Raw genomic sequence first — 15,078 nt, 5'->3', positions numbered from 1 at the left:
GGGTTTCTGCAAAACCTGAGGTATGTATAGGAGGAATATTCTGTCATATTTTGTGCACCGTTAGCCCTCCAGTTAGTACTTTGTGTTGAAACTCCCTGTTCTTTTTGCACTTGTGGCATAGAGCTGTGATGTGTTTTGAGAAGGAAAAGGCCCGATACATGTAAATTTCCTGTACTATTTTAGTGTTCCACCTGGTGTTAATGCAGCTAAGAACCTGCATGAGCTACACCAGGCCTTGAGTGCACTTGTGGCACGGCGTGGTTTGGGAGCCCTGTGGGAGCTGTAAACCTCGCCTGGTGTTCCGGATCTGAGCCAGCAGCTACTTCTCACACTCACTGCAGTGACATGGAGTTGTTACTGACCCAAGATCTCTTCAGCTCTGCTCACAAAACGCCTTCCTGGGGATCCTTTCTGCCAAGGGGATTTTCTCCTGTTCACTTAAGCGTCATTCCTAGCATTTTTGAGACGCAGGAATGGGCAAATGCTTTTCTTTTTATTCAACATCAATTTGATAATTATGTTTAATACAAGATGTCTGATTTTTTTTAAATAGTATGGCCATTTTATTTAGATCTCCATTCGGTAACAGAAAGTTTAAACAAAGTGCTGTAATGTTGTAACTTAAAAAAAAAAACAAACAACCAAACACGACAGCATAGCTTGGGCCTTAAAATAATGATTAAACTCTGAACAATCAAATTTTTTGTGACCTTAGTAACATTACCTTATACCTCTTTATGTTCAATAGCTTGCTTTCCACAGTTCTCACTGCTTTCAGACAGTCAGAATGTTTATGATAGCAATGTGGAAGCCAGAAACAGAAGAATAAAGTTTGGAAAAGGTCAGATACAACGGCCAGATGTCTGAGTTAGATGGACTTTAGCCCATGTTTCCAGAAACACGAGGCCATGCCTCACTTAATTGTCTGATAAGGGAGTTGTAAGGAGTAACTCATTTGACCCTCTGTCTCCTGTTATAAGCAATTCTTTTTGCTCTTCTTTCTTGCATCATGCAAACAAAACTCCCAGGATATTGCTTAATTCTGCATCCTCTTGTGTCGAAGTGTTGCCCTCCTGTCTCTTGAGCTCTCTGTGCTCTGTGTGCTTTTTAGCTCAGGACTTCTGGTGACTTTCAAAAAGAAAATAATGGGTACAGTGCACCAGGACAATTCAGAATAAAACCATACACGTGCTAAATATAAATGAAAATTATCAGTATGATGAAATGATGGGAAGTTTTAATGAGATAGGCATGTGTAAGATATTTCAAGCTCCTTGACCCGTTGAGGGAAGGGGATCTTCTGGCCAAGCAGCTAATGCCTCTTGAGGACCTCAGGTGAGCGAACTGTTGTGTGTTGCAGGTGAGATAGATGCAAACAATGCTTTTGGTGATATGAGCTGATAGCTGTAATCTCTATTCCCAGACTCGGATTCCTCCTTGGTTAACTTTTAACTGATAGTTAAATGGTGAGTTTCAGTGCAGGAGAGATGTAGTCCTGTTGGAGTGCACCCAGAGGAGGGCCACAGAAATGATCCAAAGGAGGAATACCTGCCTATGAGAAAAGGCTGAGAGCTGGGGCTGTTCAGCACGGGAAGGAGAAGGCTTTGGGGAGGCCTGAGAGTGGCTTTTGCAGAATTGCCGTGTCACCTACTGAATCACTCATGTCTGTGTGATCGGAGGGTTCATTTTCCACCTTGTCTATGCTCTGCCAGCTCAGTGGAACAGTGGTGTTAGGCTCAGAGCTACCGTGGTCTTGCCCTGTTTCATGGCAGCTAGCGAGTGGATGAGTAGTTCTGTGTTTCCATTTGTAAGGCAACAAAACCACGCGTGCATCTTCCGATATATAGGTTTTAAAGTCTGAAATGTTTTAAGCAAGGCTGGTGCAGAAATTGCTAGATTTTCTGAAGGGTGCAAAACCTGAAAGCACTGTTGAACGGAGCCCAGAGTCCGTGGTTGGAAGGACAGGATTTAAACATTAAAAAGTTTTTCTTACAAGCTGCAAATATAGGAAAGTAGGAATTTATAGCTCATAATCAGCCCATGAAAAATGCAGTCTGTGATGTTTCTTTCCTGTCTGAGATGTTGGAAGGCTCCCATTGCTATCCGTCTCTGGATCTATCAAGTGTAGGGAGTTTCTTCTCAAGGGCGGCAAACGTAAAGCTCCTGCAAGCTGCGGGCAGTCCTCCAGCTCGTTTTCAGAAAGCTTTCCTCCCTGACGCACCAATTAGGAAGTCAAGTGATAGGAGGTCAGTAGGCTAGAGCGTACCTTTTTTCTCTTTCCTATTTCCCCTCTTGACTGAAATTATTTTGCTGGCAAAGAAATCAGTGTCTGTAACGGCTGTGAACTCTTCACCTTGTTCTGGGAGACTGGGTCTGTGTTCAACTCTGTTTATTCTTCAGCTTATGAAAGTGGCCATCAACCGTGCCTCCAGAAACTGAGCTCAGTATGTGAACAATATTAGTACAAGAAAGTGTCCTGGGGAGAGGCTCCTGCTTTGAAATCATTGCAGAACTGGTAAATGCTCATAAAAAAAGAAATACCTATTCAACCTATTCTGTGGCAGTGGAATCAGTAGGAATGACAGTGAGTCTGTGGTGTGGGGAAAGGAGGCACAGAGCAGGGGTGAACACACAGGGCATGGAACGAGGTACGGTGTTTCCTTGCCCATGGTGGAAAAGAGGTAAAAATCCCGCAGCCGTAGGGCAGTGGTGTTTGTACTCGGGTAAGTGCTGGACTAAAGGGGACAATTAGAAGTGTGGGGAGGCAGGAGCGAGGGCTTGGGAGCATCGCTGGGGACGGCTGACTGTTGTGGCAGTGATCATCCTTCTTGGGAAGTGGAGCTGGGCTGGTGATGCTGGCTTTCCTGTGTGATGGCGTGGCATTTACCCCAGCTGAGAAAAGCAGTCCTGAGCTCCCAGTGGAAGGTTTGGCACCCATAACCTTAACCTGGGAAGAACTTGCTCCCTTGCTGCGTGCACACTGGAAGCTTGTCTGCCCAAATGGTTTTCAAATGTGACGAGTCTTTGGAGCTGGGTGATCTGTATTTCATATTTGCAGTAAAACCTGAAGCACTGAGTATGTTAATTTTTGGTTCCAAATACTCTTTGTAGCTCTAAAATTGTAATTGCAGATTTTTTCCTGTCAGCGTGCCTAACCAAGCAGTATTACTGACAGCTTTCCAAATACTGTCACTAATTAGAAGTTTGAAGTTGTCACAATATCAGAGAGGGAAATAAAAGTAACAACAGGCTGAAGTGAATAGAGCTTGCAAAATGGCAACCGTGTGGGACTGAAAGTTAGACAGGGTGTGAGGAATAGAATGGGAGAGGCAATCTTTACCCTTCTTTAACTATTAGTTTATTCTGAGCACCACCAAGCAGCTGAATTAACCAGGTGTTGCTGGTTAACAACAGATGCTGGTAGCATCTGTGTGCAGCTCTGCAAGGAAAGCTGTCTTGGCTGGCTTCCATCTTCATTGCACAGCGGTGTAAATGTGAAATCTCTGTTCGTATTGAACGAATTCAGAGACAGGTCCTGTAGCTCTGTGTTTTCCAGCTGTTAATGTGACAAACCTGGAGCCACTCCTTCTTCACTCCTGGAGCCACTACTGTGCTTTTGAGGACTCTCAGAGACTTCGAAGGCCAGGTACCTGGTTGCCAAGAGGGGAGCACAGATGCTCGCTGAGCTGCCACGTTGGTGTCTCAGCCTGCATGCCTACGGTTAGAGGTTGCTCCTGAAAGCCCAGCCCTTCTCTTCATGTATTATATATGAGTATGGGGTGCTGTTATTGTATGAGAGCATTGTGAAATGAGGTTAGTGGAACAGGCTCTTCTTGATCAGAAGGTTTCTGTAGATGTGAATAATGTTTTCACTGTGGGGCTAAGTTCTCACCTCTAACTACACTGCAGAATCCTAAGGAGCTGTGGAGCCAAGCGAGACCCACTGGACTGCTTCACTTAGCTCATCTCAGCTGCTTTCTGAAGGCAGTGTGAAGAGCTGCTTCCCTAAAATATTGCATATCTTCTCTCCTAGACATCTCCCCCGACTTTCCATGACAGCAGGAAGTGCAGCTCACCCCTCTTTCCTGCTGCAGCCTTTATTGACTGCTGGCTGGAAGAGGCTTGAAATAGAGGAATAGTCTTAGTGTCCCAGAGAAAATAACTGAGACTTCCTTTTCTCAGGAATTTTGATGTCAGTGGTGCATTTCCTTACGGAACAGAGCGCTTTGCTTTCATGTCATGTCCTGTTCTCAGTACCACCCTAGGTGTCTGTGAGACAGGTCCTTGTTGGTGTGTCATGCTCATGGAGTCGTGGATAGGAAGCTCTCGGAGTCTTTCAGTTCTTAAAAAGTTCCTATAATTTTCAAGCATCCTTTTCTTCCGTGAGAGAGGCATGCCTTCTTGCATGGTATAATTTGATGGTGCCTCCTTCTCTTTGAACTAAGGGTAAAATCCAGATTCTGCTAATGTTTCTGTCACACATTTTATCCAGAGATTAGCAGACCTAATCTGTTTTCCGGGCTCAGCCATCTCAGCTCTTCCAGCCTGCTGCAGAGCGCTGGTAGCGCCGTGCTGCCCATGCTGCACAAGTCGTGGTCAGTCTTTTAGCTGCACACACATGACAATCTCACTAACGATCTGCACTCATGGGGGTTCAGGCTTACACTGCTTTTTCCAGCACTCACAGCCTTGGTGAATGGGCAGCCTCTCTTCTATGAAAGCAGGCACCTTTGTGCAGGACTCTGCTTGGGACTGCGTTCCCAGGCTGGGCAGTGTGATTGATGAGAGGAAAGACACCAGAGGAAGTGTTTGATTTAGCACTTCCACCAGGAAGCTCCTATCCTGAAGGAGCCACAAATACCTTCTTCCTCCCTTGTATTTTTCCACCACGTCCCAGGGAATGGTAACTGAGCAAACATTGCAGCCGTGCTGTGCCGCAGCATTTCCCACTGGTGCAGGAGCGAATTAAGAAATTATATTCTCCTTCTGATTGTGTGCATTATGTCTGGTAGTCATTCAAATGTGGTCACGGTACAGCAAAGCGAAGATACTTCCACTGCTTAAACAAAGCTGACTCCAAGGTAGTTGGCAAGTCTTGCCTTTCTAGCTTAACAAAGTACAATGCAGGGAAGCAGGACTACAATGAATCCCAGAGATAGGAAATGATTTGGCTTTATGTGAGGATGTTGATCTTATATACTTGGGAGATGGTTATTTTTTTTTTAATTATTTTCTTAATAGCTTTATGTATTACTATTTGATATCTTTATGTATTACTATTTGATATCCTGAATTTAATGGAAAGGTCTCAGTATTACTTAAATGGATTTTGATTCTTCATTACTGTGCATTCTGGGACTGTAGTTGGATTTACTTGTAGGAGAGCAAATCAAAAGCAACTTCACTCAAGTCCCTGCAAAATCTGAGCGATATCTTAGTAAGATTCCATGCATAGAAAAGAACAAATGAAATTCTGTGCTCGGAAACATCCTTGTACTGCCTTCATGAGGGATATGAATGTCGTGGTGTTTACATTTTTGTATAGATGCATGCAATTGGCAGAAGCTGTACAAGCAATGTGCTCTCCGTGTATTTGCTTTCAGTGCAATAGCATCAATCTTACGAGCGTGGCTCGATCAGTGCTCTGAGGACTTCAGAGAGCCTCCCAGCTACCCATGTTTGCTGAAGTTGCTGGAATACCTGCAGAGGAGCATGCCTGGCTCTGACCCAGAGAGGAGGGCACAGAACCTTTTGGAGCAGTTCCAGAAGCAAGAAATAGAAAACGATCGTAAGCTACCTTCCCTTCTTTCTTTCTTTGTTTTCACATGCTGAACGGTACCTTGGGATTTGTGTAGACTACATCTTATTAACACTCACGCTAACTGGTAATATTGTGAGGTTCACCAATGACTTCATTCTTTTTTAATTTCTGAATGAGACATCAGGTTCTGTGTGAATAGTACAGAACAGCGTGGGAGCCTTCTGTTCATTCTGGGGAGGACTGGGAGTCCCAGCACTTCTGATGTTCAGCCAAAGTCTCAGGACTGCTGCAGCAGCTGAGTGGTTAACTGTCAGCAGATTCCCCATTGTCACAGAGTTAAAACAAACAAGCTGCTATTCAGCTGGTCCTCTTACTTCAACCCTCCTGGCAAAAAAAAAAAACACAAAACAAACACAAAACAGCAAAACCAAAATCAACCCCAAATCAATAAAAAAACAAAACCAAGAAGCTCATCTTACTGGGCTGCTACAAAATAGAGCCTGAGTCACAGTCTTGTTGCTATGAAGCTTTTCTTCCTAGTTACCACCGTGTCAAAGGAAGTGTCTGTGGCTGTTTTTTCCTATTTGAGTGGCTGGCTGCTTGGTATCCAAGGACAGAGGAAAAGCTTACGTTATTGGGGGTCACAATCTACTGAAACAATAGAGAACTGTGGTAATGCAGATATGCTGTGTGCAGTGTTGAGCTTGACACATACCCTTATCCTGCCTCTTAAGTTTCCTGTGCCATAAGCTGAAATGTCATAGGAGCTCCCACAGTGTGTGAATGGGAGCTAAAACCAACTTCCAGGTTTGGCAGAGAGGCAAGTGGGAGTAATTCATGGAATAAGGGATAAAGGAAATGAGAGAAAAGAAACATTTCATCCCTAGACTAAAGTCTTGCTTGCTGGATGTCCCAGAAATGCCACGTCAGTGCATAACGTGGTGCAGTGCCAACTGTGCTTGCTCATTAACACGTGTGTAAGAAGCACACAGAGCCCAAGTGGTCTCCTTACCGAACACAGGTAAGTGAGCTGGGTTGCTGATGTGAGCCCATTGATGTTCTTCCCTGAGTTCAGTTCCCACAGGTCAAACAAAGACAGCTCAGAAGAGCTATATTCGGATTCATCTGTTGTTCAAAGTGAGCAGCCGTTCCCAGCAGCCCTGCTTTCTGCGTTTGTTTCCTAAAGCAACAATTGAAAAGGCTCTTTTCTGAGTTATAGACAAGTCAATTTGAATGGTAACATCTTCCAAATTGGGGCAGAATAGAAACAGTGAATTAGAATAAAAGGAGAGGAGGAGAATGCAACTAACCTGAGAGGTCTACGGAGAAGAGCTTGAGTTGTGGCTTATTTTATCATCACTCCATCTTTGCTCATTTCTCCAACTTCTTTCAAATCTTGTAATGTACACCTGCAGTCATATTTGAAGACTGGCTGATAATTATTGTTCTAAAGCACTAACGTTGTGCTATAGATTTACAAATTTAGGTCATAATCATAGCCTCATAGAATGACCTGGGTTGCAAAGGAGCACAATGCTCATCCAGTTCCAACCCCCTGCTGTGTGCAGGTCGCCAACCAGCAGACCAGGCTGCCCAGAGCCACATCCAGCCTGGCCTTGAATGCTTCCAGGGATGGGGCATCCACAGCCTCCTTGGGCAACCTTTCCAGTGTGTCATCACCCTCTGTGTGAAAAACTTCCTAAAATCCAACAGTTTGGTTTGTGTAATCAAACCTCCATTCAGTGCTGCCATCACCCATCCCAGCAGAGTAGGTGGCAGTGCCAGCTGCACAGCTGAAAGCTGCTCCCAGCCTCAGCACCAGCAGCTTGAGCAATACAAAGCAAGGTGAGTCAGCCTGGGTCAGACAGAATCACAGAGTTGCAGGGGTTAGAAGGGACCTCAAGAGATCATCGAGTCATCGAATGGTGCAGTTGGAATGTACAGATGGAAATCATGGACATGTAATTTGTTACAGCAGAACTGTAGGAGGTTACACTGATGGTTACATTTTGCAAATTTATGAGAGCCAAGTATTTTAAAAAGCAGCAAAGTACTGCTATCTGTCTTGTTGCTTTAATGTTTGCTCTGCTTTAATTGAATACAAAGGATTGCATAACGTACTCTGAAATGCATTGCTTGTTTTTGTTAATGAAATCTCACTGGTAGTAAACACAATGCTTTTGCTGTTAGACTTCAACAAAAGGGAAAGTCCAATTTTCTTTTTTTTTTTCCCATTCTTTTGTATTTATTGTCACCTTCCAGTAAAAGGGATTTGAAGAGGATTTATTTTAGGGATTTTCTGTTTGACTTCCTCTTTCACTGTGGGCGTATTTCTTTGTGGCTTTTTTGTTGTTTTTTTTTTTAGTGTGTCTTTGTTCCAAACTGTGGTAGCCGAAAGGTGACACGGGAACATCTGGGAAATGGTGTGCAATGCTGGAATAGCTTCTCTTCAGTATTGTCCATGTAGTCCTGTGAAAGTGCATATGGTGCCACTATACCTGAAACATTCTTTTCTTTCCACATACAGGAGGTGAACTCTGGATGTAAGAACATTCCTCATGCAATGGTTTTGGAATGTAATTACAGTAACAGCTGCTTTGATTCACTGTTTACTGTATAAATTTACTAAGTCATGTTTTCCATCCTGCACAGATGAGTTCCATAGCACTTCCCCCTGTAATCTGTATGATGAAGAGGAAATGGAAATCAGTGGTCCAGAAGAATTCTCTTTTTTCCGGGAAGACCTTGTGGCAGAGCAGCTGACGTACATGGATGCAGTATGTGCAGTATATGTACTACTTGAAATGCAAGGGGAAATACTGCTGGGCTTCTAAGTTTTTTCTTGTGTTATTCCCTTTTTAATGATTTCAGTATAAATAGTGCTCCCAAATAAGTCTAGCTCTGGGTCACAGAACGTAGCTCTGCTTGGTCATCCAAACCTCCTTCATTCGCTGAGCTTTTTCCTTCAGTCACTCTGAAGATTTAAAAAAATAAAATAAAATAAAATAAAATAAAAGAAGGGGACAATGTTTATGTATACTATGTATATTATGTAGCCTTTTTTTTTTTTTTGTGGGTTTTCTTTTTTTTTTTTTAAATTATGTTGCCATCTGGTCTAAAAAGTATACGCACTCTAATTCTGATTTGGTTTGTCTGTGCCATTCTACTTCAAAACAGCATTATTTTTTATCAAATTTCCCCTCGGCTACATTACTAATATAAATGTGTCTTTTATATTCCAAACGCCCAGCTGGCAGTTCTTCCAGGGCACCAAGCCTACAAGCAGTATGCTGAAGTTTACATTTTAAGCTAAGAGAAAGCAAATACTTATATTTTAATATGGCACTGGACTTCTAACATGCATTTCTGGCAAACAGTAGAAACCTAGGAGGATCCTGCTGACTTAGACTCCTCTGTTTCACTCTAGAAGCTCTTCAAGAAAGTTGTGCCCCACCACTGTTTGGGATGCATCTGGTCTCGAAGGGATAAGAAAGAAAACAAGCACCTGGCACCTACCATCAGAGCCACCATCTCCCAGTTCAACGCGGTTACCAAATGCGTTGTCAGCACTATCCTGAAGAGCAAAGAACTCAAAACACAGCAGAGGGCCAAGATCATTGAGAAGTGGATTCATATTGCACATGTAAAGCATTTGTTCTAGATTGTTTGATGTTCCTCATGCAGGTTCTTTGGAGTGAGGGAGAGGAAGAAGGGATTGTGTGCATTGATCTCAGGCCAATCTTAGCTCTGATTCTTTCTAGATTTGGCCAGCTATCTTGCTAATAGCAGATTGATGCTGCCACCTTTTCCCTAGTTCCTTTTCCCAGATGGAGATTGGGTTGATGTTTGTCTCTTTGCAGGGTGGGGAATGCTAATTAATAAATGAGGCAGATAATGTGCCTTGCAGATGGGGAAATGCTGCATACTTGGTAATGTAACACTGATGGTAAGATGGATATAAATTCAATCAGTTGAGTTCCCTGGTAAGAAAATACTGCTCATATCAGTGACAGAAATGATGTGCTGGTTGATCCCCACTACACTCCCTTTATCAGGCAGTGCAGTGACAGGACAAGGGCTAACAGTTTTAAACTAAAAAAAAAATAATGGGAGGAGGAAATTATTTCTGGTGGGGTGGTGGGGCACTGGCACAGGCTGCCCAGAGAAGCTGTGGTTGCTCCATCCCTGGAAGCATTCAAGACCAGGTTGGACTGGGCTTTGAGAACCTGGAGGTGTCTCTGTACATGGCAGAGCATTGGAACCGGGTGAACTTGAAGCTCTTTTCCAACCCAGACTACTCTGTGATTCTATTGTATCACCAAATGTTAGAAGAAAATCAAGTAGAAATGGAAAACTGGCAGTGGTGTAGGCAGTCGGCATTCAGAGTGAGCTTTGCACTTCACTTGCCTTGGCTGTTAATATTCAGTCGGTGAGCAACAGCCTCCCTCTCCTGCATCTGCAAATGATGTAAGAGGTGAAGCCAGGTATGGTGGAAGACAGCATAACTGTTGTGTTTTCATACACATACATTTAAATATGCGTGTGTGTATATATATGAAAGTTAAGTACTAGATTTTAAGTGCAGAAAAAAATAACTTCTAAGTAGTAGTAGCCTTTTTAACATGAGAAAAAAATGAAATTATTGTTTATGCTCTTTTGTTCTGAAAATTTCTTGAGGCTAAAGAGTCATTTGCTTACTGAATTATTCCTTGTTTACATTGGGTCTACAAACCAGCTGGGTTTGGGATGGGGCAGGTGGAAAGAGTAAGTAGTGGTACGATATGGTACTGGTCTTATCATCTTACTTTTCTACATTTTCACTATTTATTTCCCTCTAATACATTCTTCCTTTTTGCCTCAATTCCTTTGTCTTTTAAGAGACTGTATTATCTTGGCACAATAGAGTTTTGCATACCTTCTTTGCATAACTCTAGTTATCTTATTTCTTAGACTTTTATCAGTTATATTTTACTGTGAAGTTTTTAATAAGTCCCTTTCAGAGCACTGGGCTGCTGGCACCTAAACCAGGTCTCCTTTTTGAAAAGAACTTTAAAGCACTTTAATATGGATATCTGTTGACTTTGTTTGAAGAATCACATGGATTCTTTCAAAGCTCTACAAAACAAGCAGTCATAAAAGGCTCAAGGCAAACAGAGACCTTCCAACCTTGACAGTGCACGTCTGTGCTTCCAGAGGCAGCATTGTTAGTACTGGCATTAAGCTCCAGAACCAACTGCATGGCTCAGGAAGCTGGTATGGGGAAGTTCTTTCACCTTTACTTTGGTACTTAATGTCGACTCGTTATCTGCTGCCCACTTTATAGACCACGTGAATGGATTAGGAAGTTTGATTCTAATTTCCTGTGTGCAGATCTCCAGTTAATGGGGCCTTCATGGAGCAAGCTGGGCTGCAGTCTGGGCAAGCAAGCATGGAGCTGCTTCTTGTCATCACAGGGCAGCAGGAAGGGCCAGGGAAGCCAGGCCAGGCACCATAATACTTGTTCTGTGGATGGAGAACTCGGTTCTTCACCTCTGTTAGTCCAATCTCCCTTTACTTAGTTCATGCACTTAATTAAATACTCCAGTCTTTGCGAGGCACATGAAAATGCATGTGCACACTCTGCAGAATAATTGCACATGTAGAACAGCTACTTGCATATAGAGTCAGCTGCCCACTTCTGAAGAAAGTTGCTTGCTTTGTGCATGCAAATGAGTGTTTGGAAGAGTCAGATGCCTGAATTAGAAAATAATCCACTCATTAAAGTGCAGTTATTCACTGACAGCTATCTCTGTAACTTAGCAGCATGGAGTTCTGCGTTTCTTATCTGTTCATCACTTCTGGATCCAGTTCTTAAGTTACAAGGAAAGCTGAATAAACTGCAGCCCTCTCTGCTCCACCTCCATCTAAGCAGGAGCAGCCAATTTTATTCAGACAGTATTTTCTTTAAAAATAAAAAGTAAAAATGAAATAATTAGTATCCTGTTATGCTTAATTTAAAAAAAAAAAATCCAAGTTCTTTCAGAGCACTCTGCAGGATTCTTTCTGGTTTTCCCCTTGAGAAGGACACAGCGTGAAATGAAGTCGTTCAAAGCAGTCTAAAAAATTCTTATATGCAAATGAGAGTTTGCTAAAGTTTAGGCAGCACTCAGAACACTGAGAACATGAAATCCAATATTGAATTCCTAATGAGCTTTTAATCATATGACATGCATTTTAAGTCAAGATGGTTCCAAACTGGAGCTTCCAGTCACACTTGAGAAAAAGAAATGTTAAGAATTTGCCTCTAAATCCATATTCTCCACAGCCTGAATTTCAAGCTGAGCATGAAGAAAGAAGGGTTTCGTTCTCAGAGGTGTCAGAGCTGTGCCTTCTTTGGCTGCAAACCATGTGAAATTAGCTTTCAGGTCTTGTGTGTCCTACCACATGATCTTGAACTTGGTCTTCACAAGTTCTTCTTAGCCATATCTTAGTCTGGGGTGGTGATGCACCGGAACAGGCTGCCCAAAGAGGTTGTGGATGCCCCATCATCCCTGGAGGCATTCAAGGCCAGGCTGGATGTGACTGGGCAGCCTGCTCTCCGTAAGAGATTTTGCCACAGCAGAGCTCCATAGGAAATGCCTATGAACCAAATCTCTCTGTCAGGATTTGATCCCAAACCTGGAAAAACTTAAGAAGGTTTACTCTTTAACAGGGTGCACTTGAATAACTGGTTATTCCAATCGTGTCTTTAGTTTTAATTGACTAGATGACTGAGGGTTTACGTTTTAAATGCCACATACAAAGAGGTGAAGCCTGATTTTTTTTCTCCTAAAGAACGTAAGGGGTTGGTACCTATAAAGGGCTTTGTAGGAAGCATAACAATTGTGCTCTTTAGCCTGGCTTTGTGAGCTCAGTTCAACTTATTTTTTTCTAGGACTGGACTCCATAATGCTGCAACATCTTCACAAGTACATGAAAGTGAGGAAAACAAGATATAAGTGCCAAAGCCCATAAAGCATTTGGTGTTTGGAGGGGGGATGATATTTTTGATGCTCGGTATTTGTACAGCTGCCTGCTTAGCAGTGAGAATATGTAGCAAGCATGACACTGGTCAAACAGAACAGCACAAACCTAGCCATAATGCTGACCTTTAATGCTCCTATTTCTAACCACTCCTTTTGCAGGAATGTAGGATCCTGAAGAATTTTTCCTCCTTGAGAGCCATCGTTTCAGCACTGCAGTCCAACTCCATCTATCGGCTAAAGAAGACCTGGGCAGCTGTTCCAAAGTAAGCCCCCCCTCCCCTTGTTTTGACTGTTCCTGTGGCTGGTCCCAAAGGCAAGAAGCGCTCTTTCTCTTCATCATCTTTTTCTCAGCCTTCCCACTCTGCTCCTTCGTGGACATCTGTTCTCTTTCAGGAGAACCTGTCATTCCTGTGAGGCTCAGACCCTTTTTTTGGGTCTGACTGCTCCTCTTTGCTGTTGAGGGATCAGCTTGTTCTCAGGGGCACTGGGACTCTTCCATCCTTTTCAGCATATTGGATCTCCCGCAGCCCATTCCACTTTCCTTCCACTGCCCTGTTTTCCTGTTCAAAATATTGCTATCTCAGGTTTGCAGTCCTGGACAACAGAAAGGATCTTATGCATCAAATGCTTCTAGCTTTCCAGAGAGCATGAAACAAGGCAAAAATTAAGTACTTGGGATATATCTCACAGCAAGTATTCTGCTCCTTGCTATCCTTTTATCCACTTTCCTACAGGAATTTTGTACTAGAATGACTGAAAATCCTGTTCAGAGTCCGAATCTTAGTACCTGTAGCTTGTATGGTGCTGTCAAATAAAGCTCTGCCTTGTCTTGGAGCACCACAAGGTCTCTGGAGGGTTCCTAGGAGATGTGCTGAATCTCCTTGAGTGCACCTTGATGTTATTTTTTTATTGCTTTGCTGTTATTGATTCATGAGGGAGAAAAAAGGCTGAAGAGTAATCTGATCTGATTTAAAGTGCTTACTAATGACCTAAATTATTCAATTCTTTTCCTGTGCAGGGACAGAATGCTGATGTTTGAAGAGCTGTCTGATATCTTCTCAGATCATGACAATTATTTGACAAGTAGGGAGCTGCTAATGAAGGTGAGAATTAGCTTGAGTTGCAAGGCTCATAATCCCAATGAAAGCTGAAGTTAGCCCATTTTCCAACCAGCTGCCAAAACTCATCTCTTCCTAAGCTATTGCAGTGCTTCAGGGGAGAAACAGTCTATAGTTTGTAACACTCTTCTGCTAGGATGAGGTGATTTCATTGTTCATCTCTGAGCAGATCTGAAAGGTTCAGGTTTGCACCGATGAGTGGAAAGCAGCTCCAGCAAGATTCTTGACTGGGTTGCACCACTGTGACTTCATTGGAACAATGCCACTGAGCTTCAGCTAAGGAATTAAACCAAGATGTTTATCCAACTGTCCTGTACCTTCCTTGGAACCAGAAAACAGGGCTGGGAATCTCGACGGAACAAGCTTCCTGCTCTGTGTGTGGCCAAATGGACAACAAAGCAGGCTCTGTCTGGAATAGTTTGACTGGTGTGCTCTCCTGGGCAAACCCCAGCAAGCTCAGGAGCTTGAATGGAGTGAAGAAGACTAGCAGAGAAGCTTATATTATGTAGCATCTGAGGAATGTGTCAGTGGCAATATTTTATTTTTATTTTTACATAAGAAGTTTCTCTAAACCAGCTAACTAGTTTACTTTTTGGCAGTTCTATCCAGTCTATCTGGCATTTGTACCTAACCCTTGATATCTGAAACTCTGTTATGCTCCAGAGTGATTGGTGAGTGCATTCAGAACTGGCAGTCTGTTGTCTATCACCCATTTGCAGTCAGCCTGTAGCTCAGTTTTAAAGCAGGTGAGACAGTAATAAGTGTAGAGGAAAAATGTGTGTTTGGAATGGTTTGTTTGAACTAAATATTAAAAGGACGAAACAACCCAATCCAAGCCCAGACCTTTTGGCTCCCAGCACATCACTCTCTCCAGCTGCTGTAAGCAGATCTGCAAAACATTTTGAAAGCAGTGAGAGGAGAAAAATTCCATAGAATTAGCTAAAACCCCTCTCCTAGTTCTTGTGGACTGATTTGGAATGATTGGAGGATTCACATACGCTGCATCCTTCCAGTCCTTGCTTTGTGTCTCTGTAAGCAGTTTCCATGAGGAGGTCGTATTTGACTTTGTCTATCCATCCTGCAAAGTTAAGTGCAGAGCAGACAAAACACTGCACAAAACAGGTTGTCTGGCACAGAGAAGGGAGTGCTCTGTTCTCTCCTCCCCAGACAATGGCTCTGCTGTGAGCTGCAGCTT

At 43.0% G+C, this 15,078-nt stretch overlaps 1 protein-coding gene across 2 annotated transcripts in view; it reads left to right on the top strand.

Annotated features, from left to right (window-relative positions):
- The window catches only part of RGL1 (ral guanine nucleotide dissociation stimulator like 1), a 65,489-nt gene that overhangs the window by 37,509 nt on the left and 12,902 nt on the right, over window positions 1-15,078 (top strand). For both annotated transcript variants that reach the window (XM_085232186.1, XM_085232187.1), the window contains exons 5-9: window positions 5,604-5,788; window positions 8,414-8,538; window positions 9,189-9,404; window positions 12,925-13,028; window positions 13,784-13,868. In XM_085232186.1, the coding sequence (XP_085088312.1) occupies window positions 5,604-5,788; window positions 8,414-8,538; window positions 9,189-9,404; window positions 12,925-13,028; window positions 13,784-13,868 (715 nt within the window). The remainder of the gene's footprint in view (window positions 1-5,603; window positions 5,789-8,413; window positions 8,539-9,188; window positions 9,405-12,924; window positions 13,029-13,783; window positions 13,869-15,078) is intronic.

This window comes from Meleagris gallopavo, chromosome 10, assembly GCF_905368555.1.
Source record: "Meleagris gallopavo chromosome 10, MGAL_WU_HG_1.1, whole genome shotgun sequence".
Taxonomy (NCBI): Eukaryota; Metazoa; Chordata; class Aves; order Galliformes; family Phasianidae; genus Meleagris; species Meleagris gallopavo.
The sequence above is the reverse complement of the archived record's forward strand: the minus strand, read 5'-3'. Positions and strand labels throughout refer to the sequence as shown.